A 23805-nucleotide genomic window follows, 5' to 3' on the forward strand; every position below is an offset into this window, starting at 1 on the left:
TGCAAGCCTTCAGAGAGTCAGGAGCACTGCACCTCTGGGAGACCTGATGGAAGGCAGATGTCCAGAGTAATTGGCAGGGAGAACATGGCAGTGGTTTCCCAACCTCCTGCTACCGCTTTGTGGGGAGAAACTGGTTTGGGTATTGAGCAGGATGCCAAAGTAAAGCCATAAGTTCAGCCTGGGGAGCTCTCTTCCACTCGTCTCCATGTGTCCAGCTGGCTTACATAGCTGACGTGAGATACCAGAACGACTTCTGAGCAGCATATGTTTAGAAGGCTGTAGTCTGTCCCTACTCAAGTGTTTCTACTGTGGTGATAGCCTGGTTTGTCCATTTTAATGCATTCTGAATGATGCCCACTGTCAACACTATGTAGCTTGAATTTATAGTTTGATTATGTGGGTAAAGATTAATCCAGCCAGGAAATTGGGGTGTTGGTGGAGAGTTAGGAAGGTGGCTAGAATATAATCAATGAACTCTTATGGAAGAACAGCTCAAATTTATATAGGAGGATTACACTTTGTCTGACTCTATACTCAATCACATCTGAAAAACAACCACAACAACAAAAACCCACAACAACAAAAAACCTTTTTGCATCTGTTGCATTGCTGTTAATGCTGTGCATGCGGGCAAACAAAGACTATCTGAAGATTGAGTAATAGAGTATAACTGCCCCCTTTTTTTTTATGTTCTAAAGGGGGCAGTTTATGTTTTTTTAAAGTTCTACAATAATGTGTGTACCTTCCTAGTCTGTGTTACCATCTCACTTCACTTGTTAGATATGATATGAAAATGTTGGCTTCAACAGGAGGCAGGGAGAAAATTAGAAGGGCCAAAGCCGAGCTAGAGCTCAGTCTGGCTACTGCCATAAAAGACAACAAAAAATACTTCCTCAAATACATTAGCAGCAAAAGGAGAGCTAAGGAGAATCTCCAGCCTCTAGCAGATGGGGGAGGGAACACAGTGACAAAGGATGAGGAAAAGGCTGAGGTACTTAATGCCTTCTTTGCCTCAGCCTTTAATAGTAGGCCCAGTTGTTCTCTGGGTACCCAGCCCCCCGAGTCGGAAGATAGGGATGGGGACCAGAATGGAGCCCCAATAATCCAGGGGGAATGGTTAGTGACCTGCTGCACCGCTTAGACACTCACAAGTCTATGGGGCCTGGATGAGATCCACCCGAGAGTACTGGAGGAACTGGCAGAAGTGCTCACCAAGCCCCTTTCCATCATTTACGAGCAGTCCTGGCTAACTGGGGAGGTCCCAGTTGACTGGAGATTAGCAAATATGATGCCCATTGACAAGAAGGGCCAGAAGGAGGACCTGGGGAACTACAGGCCTGTCAGCCTGACCTCAGCACCGGGGAAGCTGATGGAGCAGATCATCGTGAGTGCCATCACACAGCATGTGGAGGATAACCAAGGGATCAAGCCCAGGCAGCATGGGTTTAGGAAAAGCAGGTCTTGCTTGACCAACCTGATCTCATTCTATGACAAAGTGACCCACCTAAGGGATGAGGGGAAGGCTGTGGATGTTGTCTATGTAGACTTCAGTAAAGCCTTTGACACTGTTTCCTACAGTATTCTCCTGGAGAAACTGTCTGCTTATGGCTTGGACCGGTGTACTCTTCACTGGGTAAAGAACTGGCTGGGTGGCCGGGCCCAAAGAGTGGTGGTGAATGGAGTTTACTCCAGTTGGCGGCCGGTCACAAGTGGTGTTCCCCAGGGCTCTGTGTTGGGGCCAGTCCTGTTTAATATCTTTGTCAATGAACTGGATGAAGGGATCAAGTGCACCCTCAGTAAGTTTGCAGATGACACCAAGTTGTATGGGAGTGTTGATCTGCTTGAGGGTAGGAAGGCTCTGCAGAGGGACCTGGACAGGCTGGATCAATGGGCTGAGGCCAGTTGTATGAGGTTCAACAAGGCTAAGTGCAAGGTCCTGCACTTGGGCCACAACCACCCCATGCAACGCTACAGGCTTGGGGAAGAGTGGCTGGAAAGCTGCCTGGCAGAGAAGGACCTGGGAGTGTTGGTTGACAGCCGGCTGAACGCGAGCCGGCAGTGTGCCCAGGTGGCCAAGAAAGCCAATGGCATCCTGGCTTGTATCAAAAATGGTGTGGCCAGCAGGACTAGGGAAGTGATCGTGCCCCTGTACTCAGTACTGGTGAGGCCGCACCTCGAATACTGTGTTCAGCTTTGGGCCCCTCACTACAAGAGAGACATTGAGGTGCTGGAGCGTGTCCAGAGAAGGGCAACAAAAGCTGGTAAAGGGTCTAGAGCATTAGTCTTGTGAGGAGCAGCTGAGGGAACTGGGGTTGTTTAGCCTGGAGAAAAGGAGGCTCAGGGGAGACCTTATTGCTCCCTACAACTCCCTGAAAGGAAGTTGTAGAGCGGTGGGGGGGTTGGTCTCTTCTCCCAGGTAACAAGTGATAGGACAAGAGGAAATGGCCTCAAGTTGTGCCAGAGGAGGTTTAGACTGGATATTAGGAAATTTTACTTCACTGAAAGGGTTGTCCAGCATTGGAACAGGCTGCCCAGGGAAGTGGTTGAGTCGCCATCCCTGGAAGTATTTAAAAGACATTTGGATGAGGTGCTTAGGGACATGGTATAGTGGTGGACTTGGTAGTGTTAGGTTTACGGTTGGACTCGATGATCTTAAAGGTCTTTTCCAACCTATACGATTCTGTGATTCTGTGTAACCCTGTTGAAACCTTCTTGCATAGGAAATGGCCTCTTGTCATGCAATATAAACAGTGTGACCGCTCAGGCCTACAAATATGCCTTCCCACTTGCATTGTGGTATCTAAGCTAATGGCAGGATGTTTAGGTGGAGGACCTTCAACTCTGGAATTTGCTCTCTTCGTTTGTCCAGTACTGTCAGTCTGCTGGTTTTTGTGGAATGTTAATTAAAAGGCTCATTTATATTTGTTCAAGACTTATCAGAAGCAGATTTTTGGAATTACAGTGTGTTCATAGAGCTTTTATCTCTGCAATCACTTAATTTATCAAACAGCGCAAATGGTGTAAGCTGCATATTGGTATAGTAACATAAATCGTAAACTGTGCTTTAAAGATATCACATGGCAATAAAGGCTTGACTTGGCTTATCGTTAGACAAATGGTGCAAAAGGGAATCTGTTTGTCTTTTGTCACTTTAATTTTCTTCTCTGAATAAAATAGACTTGAATAGTCTGTGATTCCTATTCTGAAGCTTCTGTTACTATAGGTAGTATTTTATGTGACGTTTGGTTTTGGTTTTCTTCTGTACAGTTGAAATGCATATATGTACAGGAAATAAGATTTTTAAACTTGCTGTGTGAAGTTTAGCTGTGATTTCTTGGTGTACTTGTCATTAAAAATCCATCCTTGTTATTCTGATTGAAACTGCTATTAACAGTTCAAATAGCCATGAAGTTGTAGTCTAACAGATATTTGTAATAAATTTCTCACAAGGCCTTAGGAAACTTTGCATTCAAACTTGAAGCTTTTGGTAGTATCTGTGTTTGAAAAATCTTGAAAATGCAACTCCTTTTATTTTTTTGTTTCAATTTTTGATGTGTGTTTCTTTTTCTGAAGATTCCGTAAAATGAACAAGCGTCTGGTTCCCAGAAGACCCCTGAGTGCCTCCCTGGGCCAGCTAAATGAGGTGGGCCTGCCTTCAGGAGCTATCCTCTCAGAGGAAGGGGGAGTGGACTTGCCCAATAGGAAAACTTCTGCTCTGCCAAATGGAATTGTGTCAACAGGCAGCACAGTGACGCAACTGATTTCCCGAGGGACTGACTCCGGTTACGAAAATACTCTGAAGCCAGGGAAGATGGACCACCTGAGTAGCAGTGCCCCTGGATCCCCTCCTGACTTGTACGGGTCTTCCTAACTGTTGTTCAAAGTGTCATGTGTGTAAATATGCAATAGAAACAAAGTAAACCCATTCTCTAGAAAAGAAACAGAACAGGTTTTTTTGGGTGGTTGTGGCTTTTTTTTAAGTGATTAAATAGTAGAGTAGAAAACTAAAGCTAAAACTCTGAACTGCTTTACTTCCCTGTTTGCTTATATTTTAATTGTAATGTAAGCCTTCAGAAGGTGGACAAAGAACAGTGTTTTAAAGTACAGTGTGCTATATCAGGCCTTAATGAGCAGTGCCATCTTTCTACTTTTTAGGCTGGAATCTGTCCCGAAGAGCTCTATTTCTGCCTTACCAGTGAACCCTCATCCTGTGCCCGCTCGGGCACCAACAGATCTGCCTTCAGTGTCTGTCACCAAGCAGTTGCAGATGGTACCACGAGGGTCTCAGTTGTATAATACTCAGCAAGCAGATATGTTTTATCAAGATCCTAGAGGAGCTGCCCCACCATTTGAGCCAGCGCCCTACCAGCAAGGTAAGTTTGAGACCAAGATCTCTATCTTTCACCTTCATACTGATTTTATTCTTTCTTCCTACTCTGGTGTTTACTTAAGCCCTTAAGGTGGGGTTTTCTTGCATATCATGTGGACTATAGGCACTAATGTGGTGATGGCATAATAAAATGGAAATTGGCAGGCTTTTTATGTTTTGATTGAGGACTTCAGTGCAAGTGAAAACAGAGGTTTGTATCCATCCAGTGTAGCAAATCCTTCTTTCTTCAGTTCTTCCCAACTGGGCTAGATCAGGGATCTGGTAAACCTTAACTCAGTTTGACTCGGGGAAAATGGAAATAAAGCTTAACCAGCAGAGAGGGGTGTTTGCTTGAGGGGTGAAAGTACTTACATCCTTAATTAAAAGTGTATGAGTGTTTCAGAAATGACTGCATGTGCATGTGATGGGTAGAAACAAGTGAAATTAGAGAAGGGCTGGTCCCAAAAAAGAAAACATAATGAAAAAGGAAATAAGAGGAGAAGTTGTAAGTATAAAGAGACCAAGTGGAGAAAGACAATATTGAAGGGGATTAAAAAAAAAAGGAATGGCTATATATAATGACAGGGAAATGATTCTTATGCAACATACAATTGGAGAGAGAAATGACATAAAGTGACGTTAATATGAAAGAAAAATAAGGAATGAAAGACTGAAAGAAGAAGAAAAAGCCCGGGGGGGGCGGGGGGCAGGACCTATTTTTGAGAAAGTTTCAAAGCAACTTTTTTTGAAGGGGGGGGGGGGGGAAGCTTGCATTTGCATTTGATTGTTGTGTGCAAATGAAGATCTGAGTTGTCCACAAAATCTGATGCGCATGTTGTTGATGTGCACATATGCATGCATCTTTTTAAATTATCCAGAGATCCCAGATAGATTACTAAAATCTTCAGGTAATTATGAGGTGTGATCTTAGAAGTCTCTGGTGATTCACAGTACTGAAATTTCCTTCTACTGTTCAAGAGGTAGAACAAATCTTTAGATAACTTTAAATTGTAATTAATCCAAGTTTCTGTACACAGGAGTGGCTCTGATATGTTGGGACAAACTGAATTTTAGTTACATGGATAAAGATGTACAGGCTAATCTTCAGTTTACTTTTTAGGTCTTGTGTAGCTAAAAGCATTCATATCAATCTGCAGAGACATTCTAGTGAATTATTTCTATTTGGTATGCTAGCAGGGCTTCTGTGGCATTTGTGGTGGGCTCAGTCCCATCACCTCTTCTCCAGCTACTGTAACCTTTATACCTTGCTGGTATCTTATTTAGATAATTAAACTATGTCACTTGAGGTTTGGATCAACTTTTGCTTTTTCTAGGTTTTCTGTGGTTAATTTTTGAGTAGAAATACCAGTTAGACAGTGGGGGCAAACAACAAATGTGAATTAATTTATACCATTCTCTTCATGATCGTAGACTGGAGTATTTGAAATAATTCATTTTTGTGGACAGTTGTGATAATTACTTTCTTGTTTGTGTGTTTTCCTCTTGCCTTATTTCAGGAGTTTACTATCCCACTCAGTCCATGTCTCGCTTTGTCCGACCTCCTCCATCAGCTCCTGAACCTGGTCCGCCTTATTTAGACCATTACCCACCCTACCTTCAGGATCGTGTGGTGAGCCCACAGTACACGCAGCCACAGCAGTATCCTCCTATGGGGCAACCTATATACCCACCACACTACGACAGTCGTCGTGTATATCCACCTGTCCAGCCATATCAGCGAGAGGAGATTGTCCGAGGAAGCCCTGTACCCATTGAAATTCCACAAGCAGCTGTACCTTCCTACGTACCTGAATCCAGAGACAGATACCAGCAAACAGAGGGTTATTGCCCAGTGGCTCCACATATCAGTCAGATAAGACCTTCATGCCACAGGGTATGGTTTTTATATTGTGTTTTTGCAGTTGTTTGAGAGAGAAAATATAAACTACTTGACAAGTTGAATATTTTTGCAGTAAGGTGATGGTTTTTGTGAGGAATTAGAAGTTTGAACTTTAAGAAGGGGTACATTTGACAAAGCTGATCAAAAACTGGAAGGCAGTTTAGTTACTGCTCAACTCAGCAATTGTAATGCTGTTAACATGTAAAGGAATGGGCTGCTACTTAATCCTCAAAGTAGAAAAGCCTTGTAATTAATTTTGGAAGTCTCATATGGCCCTGACCTTCCAACAAAGATTAGGCTGGAGAGGACCACTCTCTAGTGCAGATTAAATATAGCATGTGCAAATGGTTGTCTGTGTGTTCTTGTACTGCCCATCTGTGACTGACCATCTTTGTGCCTAAATAAATAAATATGCAAACATACACCGCTTGATAAGGGAACTAAAAATTCTGCTCTTCCAAATTTTCTCTACTTTAAGGTTGCTAACTGGAGGGTCTTCCTAGTAGAAGTGCACAAACATGTTTTGGTAAATCATCAGGTGGAATTGAGTCCTGTAGAATATTTGGACTTAGGTAGCTGTCATTCAGATTAAAGGCTCTTAATCATGTTGCTGAGTCCAGGAAGCATTTTTAACATAGCTTATAGATTTATCAGTTTTGAATTTGACACATTTGTGGGATGTTTAATTCTATTGCAAAATGAATAATAAATGCAAACTAACTGTGACTAGGTTATGATCTGTAGCGTTCTACCACTTTCCCCCATATGACTGAAATGGGACTTGCCATGCTGGAACATGTTCCAATGGAAGCTTTGCCAAGTTGGAACACAGTGTCATGTTGAGCTGCCTGTGAGTTAAAAGATTAGTAAAGTTAGAAGTTAGAAACACTGGGTTAGTTGAGGATCTAATCAGTTTTGGGTAAATAACATTCCTTGCCTTTGGAGTGTCGTGAACTAACACTCTGGCCAGTGTAGGAACATGCATGTCCTATATTAAACTTGAAAGTTAACAGATAGACTTTAACAAAGTGATCATTACTTATTATTGTAATGATACTGTCTATTCACTGTATTTTCCTTTTCTTACAGTATATGGTTGCCATATTTTGTAACGTATTTCTGTCTTCATTTCAGCCGCATCCCAGCCTGGATGAACTTCACCGACGAAGGAATGAGATCATGGCCCAGCTAGAAGAGAGGAAGGTGATTTCTCCACCTCCTTTTGCACCGTCACCAACCTTGCCTCATCCTTTTCATTCGGAGGAGGTAAGCATATTTTGACAAAAATGTGACTTACTAGCATGTTTAGAAAATACTTTGGAGTTTGTGTGTGCTGATAGGTGAAGACAACAAGAAAATTAGAACAGTACAGTGTTGACAAGTGTTGGGGGCAGTAGATTTTGTGCTCCGCGTGGGAAGCCCTTATAGTTCAGTCTCCAGTCTCTCAATTGGCTGTTGATTCTCTGATCTACCACTGATCCCAAGTTACCTGCTTTTGGTGCAACCAAGAGAATTAGTTTTGAACCGTTATTAATTGAAGTAGTCAGTCTTCACAGTTGCTGGACTTTGCTTCATTTGCTCCTGACATGTTTAGAATTAAGTAACAGCTTGATAGAAGTTTATTTTTTTTTAACCAAGGTCAAAATATCACTTTCATACTGGCCACGTGAACAGTCAGCACTGGGAGTGTAGCCAGGTGATCAGAATTTCACACATTTCATGCTTGCCGTGGCCCAATTCCAAATGGTGATGTAGTTGATTAAAAAAATAATCCTGGTGGTGTTTTTCTTCAAGTTCACTGCTGTTGAACTAAGTAGTGGTGGCTGTGAAGCTGCTTCTTCCCTTCACTTACAGAACCAGATTTTTGTGTTTGTACAGTACTTGGATGAAGACCTGAAGGTAGCTGGGAAATACAAAGGAAATGACTATAGCCAGTACTCTCCCTGGTCCTGTGACACCATCGGCTCCTACATTGGAACCAAAGATGCAAAACCCAAAGATGTTGTGGCAGCAAGGAGTGTGGAGATGGCGGTATGTAGGGATTAGGGGAACACAGAAGTAAAGTTGATACTTCTGTGGGTTGGGAGGGACTCTTTCATTTGCTGTTTAGGGTGACAGCAGTGCTTGTATTTAGCTCAAAAGTGCATTACAGTCAAAGAATGCATTTGCAAGTGTGCAGGGTGCTTTGTTTTCAAAGTTATGAACAGTCCTACATCTGTGTAGTTGTTTTAAAATACTGGATATAGATGCAGGCTAACCATTCTCCTCTAAAGCCATGGATAGCAAGAGATATTTTGCCATGATTCTTTACGCTTACTTGAAATCCAAAAATGACTGTACTGGCAGCTTGTTAATTAAACATGTCCATCTGTTGCGTCCTGCACTACTTTCTGTCAGGCAGATGCTGTAACTTAACTTTGTGCTATTAAGTCCTTTTAAGGTGATTGTGACTGCTGTTAACAATGTTACTAGTTTTTACTTGAAGGACTCTGTGATTTGTGACCACAAGAATACCCAAAATTTGCATGAAGCTTTTGAGAGAAGCATAGTCATAACATAATACTAGGCTGATTCTTCTTCAGCGCGATTTCTAACTCTGTGCTGTGCTTATTCTGTCCTTCACTGAAGCCATGGGTGTCTGGCTGTGATCTTATTTTGTGCTGCTACGTTTTTGCTAGGTCAGTTTTGCAAAAAGAAGGGGCTGCCAGGGTGTCATTATTGGGAGTCATGAATGTAGAAGAAAAGAAATAGGATTCTGAAATACTGTCACTATTCTGTTTCTTCCTAACTTTTAAGCATCACTCAACAGCAAGAAGTATGCTGTTAGCCCGTGCAAATAGGAAGACATTCAAGTCTTCAAGAGAAAGGACTGTTTAGTCTGAGGGACTATTTTACAGAGATGCTCTTTCTCCTTCACCTCCCATCTGCAAAAGTGTTCTGTCATCTTTTATATATATGGCATCACTGTCATGGTGACCTTTCTTTGGCCAATAAGGGGAGGGGGAAGAAACTTCTATCCAGAATTTATTCTTCTGTGGACAGGTGCTCACCTGTTGCAACCACTTAACTAAGTCATAGGATATTTCTGTCCTCTTTGCCCATAAGCTGCCTTCCCTGTTTCCCCTCTGCCTCATTGGAATTAAATGCGTCTGGTTTCTGTCCACTGAATTGCTTTCCTGTAAGACCTCAAGGGCACTATGTGAAATGGGAGCAGAAAGGAGGCTTTCTCCCAGAAAAAGCAGAGCAAGAAAAGGCATTTAATCTGCAGCTTTGGGTTCTTAAATGTCCTTTTGCTCTCTGTCCTACGCAGTCTGTTTGCCTTGAGTCATAAGGCTGTTACGTTTGACCTGAGGAAGTACTGAGATTACTCAGAATCGGCTTACTGCTGTCCAAGTGGCAGTGTTCAGGAACCAACAAACAGCTCTTGTCTTTCATGCCTGCTGCTAGAAAACTGTGCAAACAAACTGGAACTCAATTAAGAGAGGTGTAATAAGGTTCTGGAGAAGCAGCCTCCTTTTTCATTGCTAAACAAAGTGGTGTTCTGCCCCAGAGCTAATTTTCAGATAAGCAAATAGGATCTCTGCTGTTCTTCAGTTTTTGTCTCCTCACAGGAAAAACATTCTCAGGAGACCTTCATTGCAGATGGCAAGTGTATTAATTCTTGCCTTTTTTTTTAAAATTGTTTGTAAAAGATTCCGTTTTTCAAGGATAATAATAATATCATCTGAGAGCGCATAATGCTGGATTCTATGCAGATGGCATTGCAACTTCATTACGTTCTTCCCCCCCACTCAGTAAATGGAAATAAATTAGAATTGGTACTAGCATCCTACAGACTTGAGATTAAAATGTCATTTTTTTCATAATTCCAAAGTAGATGCTGTCTAATGCCTCTTCTAATTTCAACATGTTACATTTCTTGAGTTTAGCTTCCAACTCAGTTGTGACTGCCATTTTCATCCCTTAATTCCTGCTTTAGCTATGTTATCTTGTCTGTTTCTAGCAATCCTTATCCTCATTGAAAGCTTGCAGAGTTTTATTTTAATTTTGGACCATACTGAAGTTTTTAGCCTTTAGCCAATCCTCTTTGTGTAGTAGCCCCACTTACCTTGTTCTTTTTGCTGTACACAGCATTGTGCTACGGTTTTATTTCTTTAGCAAAGTCTTGATTTTGGCAATTCTTAACTGTGTTACATTTTCTGGCAGCCAACAGGTAACTTTCCCATTTAACTAAGTGCTTTCCCCCCCTTTTTTTTTTTAATTGAGTCTGTTTATTTCTGTCACTGTTTTGTGTTTATCTGGATGTGGTGATTATTTGGGGGGTGGGTGTATTTTTTTGTTTCGTTTCTTTTGTGTTGAGGGTGCTTTTTCAAAATTTATTTTTATTCGTGCAAACAACCCATTGACTTGTGTCTAAGTTATTCACTCCAGGTGACTTCTCCCATAACTGGCCTAACTGTATCTCAGGAAAACTTTGTTAAAAATCTTTATGATAATCTGTTGTTTTTCTTCTAAGTAAGTTAAGTCAAATTGACTTATCCTGCTAAATCAAGCTTGTTTTCTGTGCACAACTTTTCCTTTGTGATTACTTGGCAAAGTTCTTTGAGTAGAGAGAGAGAACATTTTATCTGTTCGTTTGCTGACCCATTAAGGTGTGTGAGTCTGAAGCAGAGTTAGAAACTAGGATGTTCCAAGCAGTACTACTGCTTAATGAAAAATGTGCCTGAAAATATTTACTAGACATCTCCAAGTAAGTGCTGTACTGAATAATTCACATTTTGAATCATCTGCAGGCTGTTAGATGATATGGTTCTTAACACTGGGCTTAGAGAAATTTATTTTGGACTTTGGAAGGAGTATGTATTTCTCAGATGCCCACTGATCTCCTCTTTGACTTTATTCTGGAGGCGATATTTTTTCCCTTCTGTCCCATTTCCCTTCTGTCTTAATTTCCTTGTGCTGCTGCTCCCTTCTCTTTGATTTGTTTGCAGTTAATTGTGCAGCTGTTTCACAGTGGTGGTAGTAACGGTCATCTTAAGTTAGACCATTAAAGAGACATCACTAACAGTGGAGTTATAAACTGAAGAATAGAAAGACTAGTTGAAGGATGAAGGGAATAGAGAATACAAGACAGACTTACTATACTGGTACCAGGTTGTAAAAGGAATGTGGTTTTGTTCATTTCTGCATAAGTTTTTGACTGCCTTTTCCATATCTTGTCTAGAATGTAGATAGTAAAGCCATGCGTGACCAGCGATTAGACATGCAGCGACGAGCAGCAGAGACTGGTGATGATGACCTCATTCCATTTGGAGACCGACCAACTGTGTCGAGATTTGGGGCTATCTCTCGTACTTCCAAAGCGATGTACCAGAATTCTGGTCCCATGCAGGCCATGGCGGTTCAGGGAGCTACCACCAAATCAATCATTTCAGGTACGATGTGTTCTCTTGGATTTTGCTGGCTGTTGCTGTTTTCTTTAGTGCTACAGTGTAGTGCAAGTTGAAGACAGCCCCTGTAAACTTGTTTCTTGTCTTAGAAATATAGATGAAATGTATGTTATGCCACTAAAAATAACTCTAGGGCTACACTGAGAAGCCTGAAGAAAAAGGCTGCCACTACTTCCTGTTCCACAGACAGGTTTGTGCACACATAGTATATGTGTTAGTGACTTGTTGCTGTTTGGAAAAAGTTATATTGCTCTGCTGGTCGCTCTGAGATGAGGCTTATTTTAAATCTGTTGTAGTAGAATCCAGAAACTTACTGCTTTCTCAAATATAATGCAAAACCATCATAGCTAAGTACTGTACTAGACTCCTACTTTATGGATAGTTGCTGCTGCAAGCTTAATGCAGCCATTGTTTTGTGTACTGTTAGGCGAAGCAAATAAAGTGGGAATGGTTTATTTTCTACACATCTATCTTCTAATCATATGTATAGTGTGGCTGTATATCTTACTTCAAAAGATGGTCTCTGAAGTGCACTGAATAATCTTAAGAAAAGACTTAATTATATTTCCCCCAAACTTCCTTCTAGATTTTTTCAGGAGTTAACTGCTGGAAACAAAACAAAAACTCATTTGCTTAATTCAAGTGGTAACTTTCTAGACTTTATCACAGGTAGAACTCTGGCTTCCCTGAAAGCTTAGTCTTCAAACTGGTGTTAACTAGGTATCTCAGAATTATCAATCAACTCTTGAGTCTTTTAGGAACTTAATGAAAATAATTGCTCTCATAGTGGCTGTAAGTTTGGTTTTGTGTCCCCATCACCCTGCGTGTCTGAAGTCCTTCACAAACTCATAAACTGGAAGGTTGTAGCAAATCTTGTTGGATGTGCAGGATGAGTCAAGCATTATGCATGTGAGACTGGTCACACATAGTATTTTTGTGCTCATTTCAGCAGAAGAGATGTTAGACTTCCTCACTCTTAGAGGGCTGACCTTCTGGTTACTCTTTAATTTCTGTCCAGTTCTGTGTGTTGGCTGAACTACTTAAAGCATAGTTTTGTAGTAATGCGACATGGTTTTCTTTCTGTTCACTGGCAGACTACAATCCTTATGGAACTCATGGTGGCTGGGGAGGCTCTCCATATTCTCCTCATCAAAATATACCTTCTCAGGGACGTTTCAATGACAGGTAAGATTGCTTTATTTTTTCTTTGCCTTTTTCTAAATTTTCTTTATCTATTTCTTTCTGTGCCAGCTGAGTAAAGCTTTTTTTGGAAATCTCCTTATTTTTGCTTTTCTGATCCCAAAGGGAGAGACTGTCCATGTCAGATGTGGCTGGTCATGGGAAACAGTTGCCCTCAGCGGAGCGAGAGCAGCAGCTGCGCATGGAGCTGCAGCAAGTAGACCATCAGATTAGCCAGCAGACACAAATGCGAGGACTAGAGGTTGGTACCAACATTTGGAAGAGTGGTGAGGGGTAGTATGGAGAGAGATGAAGCTAGTGAAGCTGCTTTTCACGTGTTGATCTTTCTCTGACTGTATGATTCAGTAACAATACTTAATTCTGTCATGCCAGGCATCAGGACTATGGTACAAGCGTAAACCTCTCTGCTTAGCAGCAGAAACTTGGCTGCACTTCATGTGCAAATCAACACCATACTTGAATCTGCACTCTGTGCTCGTTCATGTTTGCTTTTATTCTCTCTCTCTCACTTACTCCCCCTCTCTGTTCATCTGTTAACTCAGAGGCAAACTTGTGGTTTAGATACCTGTACCTCTTGGCTTTACTGCTGTTGAAAATGTCTGATTTTATGTACAGAAAGCTATGACCATCTGTTTCATGTTTGGCTTTGTGTTGTACCTGTTTCTTCCTAAATAGCACAAGCCACAAGAGTCAAGAAAATAAATATTTAAATATTTAGCTTGAAAAATTAAAGCTTAATCGTTTCTATCTCCTTGCTTAGAAGAAACGTAGTCACTTGCAACATGAGGAAAGATAGGAGCCTGCATTTGTAAAAGAATTAATGATCTGAGATCTTTGTATTTTGAGACACAGAAGGAGAAATGTCAAGGCATAATAAAAGAATTGTTTTAGCAAAGCTTTAGCTATGTTTTTTTCCCCTTGGAAAAATCCCCTCGGATTTTTCTCCCCTAGGAAAAATCAGTAAATATTTACCAGAAAACTATTCTAGGTACTTCAGCAACTATTTATTTTAGTGTTTTCCCAGAAGGAATTGCTGTAAGTAGTCGATAGCAGCTTCTGCTGAAACTATGGTTACCTAAGAACATGTGTTATAGAGAATTATTATTGCAGATTAGTTGTAGGACCTCACAATTTTTAAGTTGCAGCAGCAGTTACAATTAGTATGCATTTCTTAGTTACTTGAAACATAACTTGTGTTCTTGTGCTCTTGTTTGGGAACAAGAGGAGAAAATGTTTTAAACCTTGCATGTCTGCCTTTGCCATAATAGAAGAGTATTGGAAAGTTGCAAAACCCGTAAGTGGCCTGCCTCTCCTGCTCATTACTATTGTGATTGTGTCAGTGTTAAATCCTACATAGTTGAATTTTGAGCTTTCATTTTACCATAATTTGAATTTGTCAGAATAAACTGGTTATTTTGAGCTTTCAATTTATCTCATGTTCAAAGCTGCAAGTAGATATTTGAAACCCAGGAGGCTTTATTGATTTACCTGTTACAAGGTTGTAGCAATTGCTTAATTCAGTCAGAGCATGAAGAACTAGATTATTTTGCTTTCTTCTTAAATGAATCGTCATTTCTACTTGAAGACCAGCCAGATGTTCGGTTGTGTGGAGTAGTAGATAGTGTGTTTAAATGCAGAGCACGCGCTTACAGAACTGATTCCCATGTATTAGCAGATTTTTGGAGTGGCTGACATGGTTACCGCTTTTACTTGGCTGCTAGTAACTTGTGACTTGTGAATGACTGTAATCACTTGCCCCTCTCTGCTCCTGTGCTCTCTAATCTGGGTCAGTAGACAGCTACATATTGACATCCACATCTGTCAAGATATTTTATATGATTTAGTAATAATATTGCCTCTACCGTAGAATTTGATAAATTCTGCTGTAAAATAAAGCAGCAGATTTGCTTATCTTCTGTTATCTTTTGTTCAAAAAATAGCTCGCAGAAAAAGAATAGTGGTTTTGTTCATGTGCTTAATCTTAGTTTTGAGAAGGGAGCGGTATATGGGGAAAACTCATGCAAACTTATTACAGTAAAAGGTATTCAACACTGCTTGTTTAAAAGTGAAAAGACTTGTCTGCATGTAAAAAAATGTTTAAACTTGCATTGGAAGTGAGTTTGATTGGGACCTTGTTCAACATGGAGAGAGAAGGCCTTGGTTTTGCAAATAAGCAATACTCTAGAGTTATGGCCTAGAGCTCTTTCTGTGCTTAGTGTGTTGTGTGCTCAGTTGTGTATGTGCTTGGCTTTATGCATTTAGGCTGTTAGTAACAGGCTGCTGTTGCAGAGGGAGGCGACTACCCTGGCAGGCCAACCACAGCCCCCACCCCCACCTCCCAAGTGGCCTGGGATGATCTCAAGTGAACAGCTGAGCTTGGAGCTACACCAGGTGGAAAGGGAAATTGGGAAGAGAACCCGTGAGCTGAGCATGGTGAGTGCTGTGGGGGTGGGAGGCAGAGAGGTGGAGTGGAGAGCTGTGTAGCTGGCTGCAGCCCTTTCACCCTGGCAAAAAGGCTCTCTGCTGGATGACCACAGCTGGAGTCATCCATCTTCCTTGTCACCTCTTTATTCTTCAAAACCTCCTGAAAAGTTTCTTGATTCTTCTTTGTGAAGAATTTGAATTCTAGCAACTTTGAAATATTCTGTTGTTACTTTGCCATTTGAAAATAAGTGTGGCGCTGAATTTGTTGAAAACTATGAATCATCTCCAAGGTCACTGTGCCATGAGTTGTGTAAACTGCTTTAACATAGAGAACATCATCTGCAGGTACAGGCTAGCGTTCAGAAGTCTGTGTGTTGTTACAGTCTATGGTCTTTGCTTGTTGTTACAAGGATCGTCCCTTCCTTTTGGGAGATACTATGTCCTGAGAGGATGAGCGTATCTTACCGAGTCTGTTTTCTTGTCTCACGGCTTTTGTGGATTACGCAGTATGACTCCAATTTACAGGCCTTCACCATCGGTCCCAAGGGATGAAGTCTCAAATTCTTTTAACACAATGTTAAAGAATTTTTCTTCTGTCCTTTTTTTAAAGGAGAGCCAGTCTTCACTGGATATAAAAAACAAACTGGGCACCACTAAACAGACGGAAAATGGACAGTTAGAATCGCAAAGCAAGGTTCCAGCTGAGGACCTTGCACTGACATTCAGGTAACATGGGTCTTCAACCTTTCTTTGTATAATAGGAGAATTACTTAATCAGGGTCACGCTCTGGTATATGAATAATAACCCTTGCCTCACATTGTCTCTGGTGTGGAAGGATCTACTAGGAAATGATTAGACAAATCAAACTTTTTATAGTGCAAGCATGAATTAAGGGCCATTTCAGCTGATGAGTAGTTGAGTAGAATGAGACTCTATGTCTGTTAACACAACAGCAGAATTGCAATGTTTGTAAGACCAGAAGTCCATCTAGTCAGTATTGGATGATTAGTAGGGAGGAGCAGGAGATAAACAAGAAGCATAAAATAAATCTTCATCTACCATTTTAGTTTCAAAGAAATGTTCCAAATGTGAGAGGAAAGTTATTCCATCCTGCTAAGGTTTGTGATGTGGATGTTGTCTAGGAAGGTATGTAACTTTCAAACAAAGTTCACTCTTATTTGTAGGCAGTAATTTTTGTCTGTGTAGGTGCTGGGATTGATTTAAACGCACATTTGATAGTCAGTTGAAATAAGATGTTGGATGGGAATGCTGGAAATCTACACAGCAACCATTTTCAGATGGCTGCAAGCATCTGTATGTATTCAGACTAATACTTTAAACAGAAAAGTTCAAATGCTGCAGATGTTTCGCTAAATCAAGTTTACATAACTTCACGTGAGCAGTTTGGAATCTGGATATTTATTCAGAAAGTGTATTTATTCAGAATGTGTTTCCCCCTCAATTGCTTATGAAGTCCTATAACCAATCTTTGAGCTCCACGCTGCACCATTAGATTGAGGCCTCCAGAGTGGAAACTAATTTTTCCATATAAAATTCTGGAAGCAATGAAATTGAAACAACTATTTCTTTTTTATTAAAAAAAAAAGAGATATTATCCAGGTAAGTTAAATATTCTGGAATGTGTGCATTGTACAGATTGATACTGTACATCTTGTGGCATATACTGAAATACCTTGCAAAATATAACTAGTCTAGAACCCTAAAAATATGTAGTCTTTTTTGTTTTCAGTTAGCCTTATATTAGTTCTTCTCTTTCTGGTAAGTACCTGCAGCATACCAGACAACCTATTTATTATACAAGGCAAGTCTTTACATGTTTACATATGTTCACAACTGTTCACTGAGATGCTGCAGCAACAAATATTGAAGTCTTTTTACTTAAAACAAATGAAAGATCTCAGTAATTACTTCTCTTCACCCCTTTCCCCTTTCTCCTCAACTTTCTTTCAGCAGTGATGTTCCGAACGGATCAGCCTTGACACAAGAGAACATTGGCCTCCTGTCAAACAAGACGGCATCTCTCAGCCTGTCAGAGGACCCAGAGGGAGGAGGAGACAACCACGACTCCCAGAGAGCGGGAGTTACGCCCACGTCTGCTCCATGAAGTGAGACCAGCATACCCCAGAGTTTCTTTTGCTGGGGTGTTGGTAGCTTCCATCATGTTTTTTTCCAGGGGTGATTGGAGAAACCCAGGAGCAACAGCGGTAGCAGAGCAGCAGGTCCAGAGGCAATGTGCACAAACACAACTACTAGAAACAAATCCTGCACATAGTTCACATTAACGCATTTTTTAATTAAAAAAAAATGAAAATTAGCAGTATCTGCAAGCAATTCAAATTAAATTTGTTTTTGTTCTGTGAATGAACTTTATTTTAATAACTTTGGACGCCTTGGATCCCAGGGCTTAAAAAAAAAAGATATTATATATATACTCTGTTTGATTAATTGTATGATCTTAATGAAGTAGGTTTTTTCTTTTATTTTGGTATTATTACATACCCAGTGCATATTTCCTTATCACCTTAATTTCTCAACGACTAAAACAACCTGGCCACTTCTTTGTATGGTTTAAGGGTAAACAAGGAATGAGGGTTGGAGAGTAGCTGTGAATTGCAGTGTCAAAAGATGTGCAGCAAACTTCATTCTTAAAACAATTCCTCCCATTGTGGCTAGGAACTGAACCCTAGCTTGTGCAAGACTGCTTAAATTATTTAAGTTTAAACTACAAGTGACAGAATCTTTGCAATGCAACAGGTGCAGTCCTTTGTGTACACCCCAGCACAGCATGTGTAATTAAAGAGGATAACAAAATAAGTGTCCAACATACATTATGTTATTTGAAGGTTGCTGGCCTTTTATTTTCCATTGGGACTAAAGAGGTCAGCAGAATGCAGACCAATCTACTACAGCATGGGCATTTCTGAAGCTGGTTAGCTGCAGCTTGTGGTTGAGAGGCGTAACTAACCAGTGAAGGTTGTACAGCTGTGACCAAGGCAGAATCTCTAGAAATAGGAAGTAGAGTGAACATAAGGTTGTGCAGTTGCGAGAAGGATGTTAACTGCTGATGAGCTGGTGAACCATGTTAGTTCATCCAGTGTTTGCTGGTTTGTGTGGTGGGTTTTTTTTTTCCTTCTCACTATGCCTTTAAAACAAGCTTACCCAAAGTCTATACAATTAAGTTGCTGCGGAAGGACTTACTGACCTCTCTGCTGTTTGATAGCGGTCTTTCATATATGCCTCTTTCTCAGCAACTCTTGAGTCTTCCTTCACTGCTATTTTATTATTATTATTAAAAACATAACTTCCTCTATAACCTGGTTTTTTTCCTTCTTTCTTTTGTTCAGTGATACATCAGTTATTTAATTGTAATGCTGTTGTGAGGGCCTTTTACAGAAGTAGACCAACATCTTTGATTTATGCGCATCAACGATGGCAATCTTTAAAAAATAGAGGGGAATTTTTCTTTTTTTAAAGTTGGCATTGTGTAAGGTCTGTGCATGTTAGAATTTGGCACCTGAGAATCAATCTGCAGTTTGTCTACCACTGCTGCAGTGAATCCTTCCTAGATTCCCCTTTTTTAGGGGAAAAGTTGCATCAAAATGACCTCATAAGGTACAGCATGGATCCTGTCAGAAGTAGTCAGAAGTACTGAAAAGCAAATTTTGCTTGAAAGATCTAGTGTGCTACTTCTCCAAGTAGATGCTTTGTAAGCATAATTTGGAGAAACAGTAAGCCTTTCTAAATGTTTTCTTTACAAGTTAAAGAAATGAAAGATATTTTGTTCTTGCTGCACATTTTTTGACTCTTTTGACATGCACTGGGGTGAGACCCTGTATGTGAAGAACTCTGTGGAGAATGATTTCTAGAGTGCTGCTCCCTCTGCACCTTCTTGGCCTGTTCTCGTTTTTTCTTTCTGGGTTAGACTACTAAATTGGAAAGCACTGGTTATGTAATAAATTACTGCATTGCTTTGGTTGGGTAAAGCAAGAGTTAATAATTTTCTTGGGTTTTAGTTTTTTCCTGAACCTTAACTCCTGCTGAGGTCATAGTAACCTTGGGCTAAGCTTTGCATTCATCATACTGTTAAATAAAACAAAATGGGGGGTGGGAGGGGAGATACAGTCCCACTATTGCCTACCAGTAGGAGAGTCCAAACAGAAGACTCTTTTGAGTAGCAATTATTTAATTTGCCCAGTCAAGGCACCGCGTTTATATACTATTTCACATTGAATTTGATTATGCCCTACAGACCTGGCTGGTCAAGGATTTGATACACATATTGGCTTGGGATTCGAGCTTTCTTTTTTATTTAAATAAAAATTTATATATAAATATATATATATACATATATACATAGTTATATCTGTATATATATTGGGTATGTTTTAAGAATTTTTTCGCATGAGCGCAGCTGTTGTGATCAAATGTCTGGGAGGTAGAAGCACTGAATGAAAATAAAGGCATTTTTCAGCGCACACGCCCACACTTTCCATACATCTTCACATGGGTTTATTTCACTCTTAGTTGAACTTTGGCTTCTTAATTGCCAAGAGTAGTTTTGAAGCTTGCTTTTTTTCTAACCCCTCTTAACTTCTGGCAAAGGACCATCTTTGCACTAGAATAGCTTCATCTACGCATTGCCCCCATCCATCTGTATCTCCTACTTGAGGCCTAGCATTACAGCCACTCCCCTTTGAGCTGAGCAGAGCTAGGCTGATGCAGTTTTGAGCCTGTCAGGTCTGTTCCTCCCTTCTCTGCTCTGGCCATGACAATGATTAATGTGTTCCCCTGGCAGCCTGCTCACAAGTCAACTGACTCGGGCACCGTGCCCTGTTCTCCCATTCTTAAGTACAGAACACCACTGTCAGGTCAGCCTTCTTGTTGTTGTTTTTAATTAGTTTACTTCTTCCTGCTGTGTCTTTATTAACACAGGGAGCTCATTTTAGTTGAGATAATTAGTGCAGTATTCTGATCTAGGAGGACAAACCCAGAATGTACCTTTTTTGACTGCAGTAATTCTTGATGTAAAATGGATTTTCAAAGACGGTTATGGTATGTTTGAATCTACAGATTCATTTTCAACACTAAGAAGAAAATCTAGAGGGGCAAAAAACTTTCTGCCTATTATTACTTGTGCTAGCTAGTTTCCTTGCCAGGTTAGGGATTAATTTTTTCTCCACTTATGCTTCCAGAAGGAATTCTGCAGTCAGAGCCATTCAGACTGCTGGCCTACATATGGTGAATGCTTTCAATGTGGATTAGAAGGGAGACCTTACTGTTGCTTTTTCTCCTTTATCCAGCTCTCCGTGCTGTACTTTGTGCATAGTGTCCTTGTAGTGATCAGTGTGTCCAGGTGAATGCCCTGTTTGCCTAGTATTATAGTTTGACTAGTTAAATAGTTTGTTTAATATCTACCAACAGTATTGATTTTTGGCTCTGTTTTTTCCCCTCCTCCTCTTGTCCTTTTTCTGCCTTTTTTGCAGAAGCTTAGTTGATAAGTCAAATAGCAAAATGCGGTGCATGCTTTTTTAAGTCTTTCTGGAAGCTGTACCTAAAATTTTCCCTTTTTGTGGAAAACCATACTAGTAGAACTGGGAGGACAGATAGTTCTACATACAGCGGAAGGATTGATGGTTACAGCAAATAACTAGGGAATAAAAATTTCTGGAGTAATTCTGTATACTGCTACATTCATTTCTATAGCCCACCGTTGTCCCAGTTGTACAGGAATGCTGTCCACCGCAGTGAAATTGGTCTCAGCTAGAAAGTGGTTTAGTTCCTTCTCTTCGGGCAAGAAGAAACAGTATTACAATGGTGTTAGGGCACTACTGCATCATTTGGTAGATAGGTGAGATTTCCTACTGCAGTAGACAACTTTCAACACTGATTGATACCTGGGTTTCAGCCCCAGCACAGGCAAACCCCCCAGAATAGGAAGCTTCAAGTGTTAGGTTAAGTTTTAGTATGTCCAACAGTGATTCAATCAGTGTAGAAATGATGTTTGTTTATTCTGTAGTGTTATTTTCCTCCTTCTTCTGTCAACATCTCCCTTTCCTTTCCTGTAACCTAGTTCTCTTAATAGGAGAAACCTACGTTTTTTCTTCTGCCTCTCATGTATACTGTTGTATCCTGTCCTGTTTCAGAGTAGGACTTTCTTTAGATCAGAGCACCTTTCAGACTTGCAGCACTGTTATCCCCTTTCTTCTCAAGTTCTTCTGTCTATTTTCTTCTGAGCCTTATTCTCTCCCTTTTGTCCATACCTTCCTTTCCTTCTGTGGCTTCCCCATTCACCCTCCCTGATTGTGTAACAGTGACAGCTTGCTGCCTCAAAACAGAGCATTCAAATGAATTCGCTTAGCCAATAACTTCTGTGAAGTTGCCTTTTCTAATGGTGTTATTACTCAGTGATGCACAAATGTGATATTGCCCCTACTGGTAGGCAAACGGGGGATCTGTATAAACATGGTAAACTGCTGTTTTTCTTTAAAGGAGAGCCAAAGACTTGTGCTTTACACTTTTTTTTTTCCCTGGTGTAGCTGTTTTGATTGTCAAATCTTTGTAGGGTTTTGTGAGTTGACTGTATTATTCTAATAACAATTTACAAAAGTTAATGATTGTCAAGCCTTAGCCATGCACTGAAGTGTGGAAAATCATTCCATTTAGTCATACAGTTTGCAATGTACTGAGATGTATCTGGGGTATTCTGACATGTTTTCAGTCTCTCATGCACACTCTCAGCTGATGGAATGGCTCATTTAGAGAGGGAGAAGGAACATAGAAATTTTACATAATCAAAGAAGCCTTGTCTTTAAGTGTTTAAATTGAATACCGATTTAAAATTTCTTCAGTTACAGTAAAAGATAAAACTGTGTTGCAAATGTGACTGACTTCTAAGCCCATTGAAACTGAAAAGACTTGTCAAACTGTAGCATTACATTAAATTAGATGTGGAAGAAGCAAACTTGTATGATGATATTGTCTCTTGACAGCATGAATTGAGTAAGGTGGGGCAAATTCTTTATTAGAAAGGACTAGGAGTGAGGCTTTTCATTGGTAATACAAGAAAGCCGCTTGCATATCCCTTCCTTGATCTAACTTAAACTATTACAGACTGTTATTAAGGTTTTCAGGTTCAGAGAAAAATTTGTAAGAGTAGCATAAACCCTCATTTCCATTGCCATTTCCATTTATAAATCTGGACTATAATGAAGCAGACTTACAGGATAGTTATCTGAAGAACCCCAATATAAAGTATCTTTAGTTGACTAGCTATTTCAGACCCACTTTTATGGTCCAAGAAATTCAGAGCTAATAGTCAGGCGGCTCAAGAGCAGGAGTGCCATCTCATCTTCTTTGTTCTAAAATGGGGACACACACACACACACACACAACCATATAAGCCGTGTGCAAGTTTTGTGCTTGTCTGTGTGTGTTTGAAGAAGTTTTTGTAGTCCTAGAATAGATAGAAGGAACACAGAGCAAGACTGGGGCATGATGTTACCTTCCTATTCAAATTTTGTCATTGTTCACTTTCCAAAACACATACTTCCTATTTCCGTCTCCTAATGTTGGTAGCACTGATTTAAAAACAACCAAAAAAAGTCAGTGTGTCAGCAGCGTAATTTTTTGTATCACGATACATCAGTTCCCCTGGATGAAATAAAGGAAGCAAAAGTTCTTGAGTTGTATAAATGGTAATTTAGACATGAACTGGAAAAACATCGGCCTTGCTTGAGTAAATGTAGATTCTGAATTTATGAGGAAAGTGAAACAGCTCTTCTGAGCCACCTTTTAGGTATAGCCTTGGTGCTAACAGTTGAGTGGTTGTTACTTGTGGTGTACCAGCATACGAATTATGTAGCGCACATTGATTTGTTCTCAGATCAAATATAATCTGAAATGTCAAAAAATTCATTGGGGATTCTCTTTTTCCATACTCAACTGTTATCAACTGCATTATTTTCTGTTGAAATGTTGGGAAGTGAAAGAGGCTAGAGTAAGTTAGTTCAAGTTCCACAACATAAGTAAGCGATTTTGGAGAATGTTATCCCAGCACAGTGTCCTTATACAGTTAACATGTGGTCTTTATTCTTGTGTAGGAAGAAGAATGTACTGCTTAGTGTTGTCACAGTCTTCGAGGCACTTCTTGTGATGCAGGTAGAGCCTTGATTAGCAGGGAAAGGAGTACAAACTTAATATTGATTTTTTTCTTTATAATTTTATTTCCCTATGGCAAGTGTAATATGCCATGGAAACTCTTTGAACACTATGGTAAGCAAAGAGGGTGCAGCTTTTCCTGCAATTTCCCAATAAAAAGAGCACTTGGGAATGTGGATTTGTCTGCATCAAGAACATCCCAGTCATTTGAAGCTTAAAATGTTACCATAATAATAAAAATTGGATGCCTATAGCTTAGTTAACCTAAATAATTAACTGATCT

General features: G+C 40.2%; 1 protein-coding gene across 12 annotated transcripts in view; it reads left to right on the forward strand.

Moving 5' to 3' along the window:
- RC3H1 (ring finger and CCCH-type domains 1) overlaps nucleotides 1-23042 on the forward strand; it is a 68264-nt gene extending 45222 nt beyond the window's left edge. For 4 of the 12 annotated variants that reach the window (XM_072869045.1, XM_072869049.1, XM_072869047.1 and 1 more), the window contains 11 exons: nucleotides 3574-3855; nucleotides 4156-4373; nucleotides 5887-6263; nucleotides 7404-7535; nucleotides 8130-8300; nucleotides 11494-11704; nucleotides 12814-12904; nucleotides 13025-13160; nucleotides 15182-15352; nucleotides 15954-16069; nucleotides 17316-23042. In XM_072869045.1, the coding sequence (XP_072725146.1) occupies nucleotides 3574-3855; nucleotides 4156-4373; nucleotides 5887-6263; nucleotides 7404-7535; nucleotides 8130-8300; nucleotides 11494-11704; nucleotides 12814-12904; nucleotides 13025-13160; nucleotides 15182-15352; nucleotides 15954-16069; nucleotides 17316-17469 (2059 nt within the window). In that variant the 3' untranslated portion in view covers nucleotides 17470-23042. The remainder of the gene's footprint in view (nucleotides 1-3573; nucleotides 3856-4155; nucleotides 4374-5886; nucleotides 6264-7403; nucleotides 7536-8129; nucleotides 8301-11493; nucleotides 11705-12813; nucleotides 12905-13024; nucleotides 13161-15181; nucleotides 15353-15953; nucleotides 16070-17315) is intronic. The other 8 variants (XM_072869048.1, XM_072869052.1, XM_072869050.1 and 5 more) reach the window with 8 other exon arrangements.
- Nucleotides 23043-23805: the final 763 nt, after the last annotated feature.

The sequence above is a fragment of the Ciconia boyciana genome, chromosome 7 (genome assembly GCF_034638445.1).
Source record: "Ciconia boyciana chromosome 7, ASM3463844v1, whole genome shotgun sequence".
NCBI classification, from domain to species: Eukaryota; Metazoa; Chordata; class Aves; order Ciconiiformes; family Ciconiidae; genus Ciconia; species Ciconia boyciana.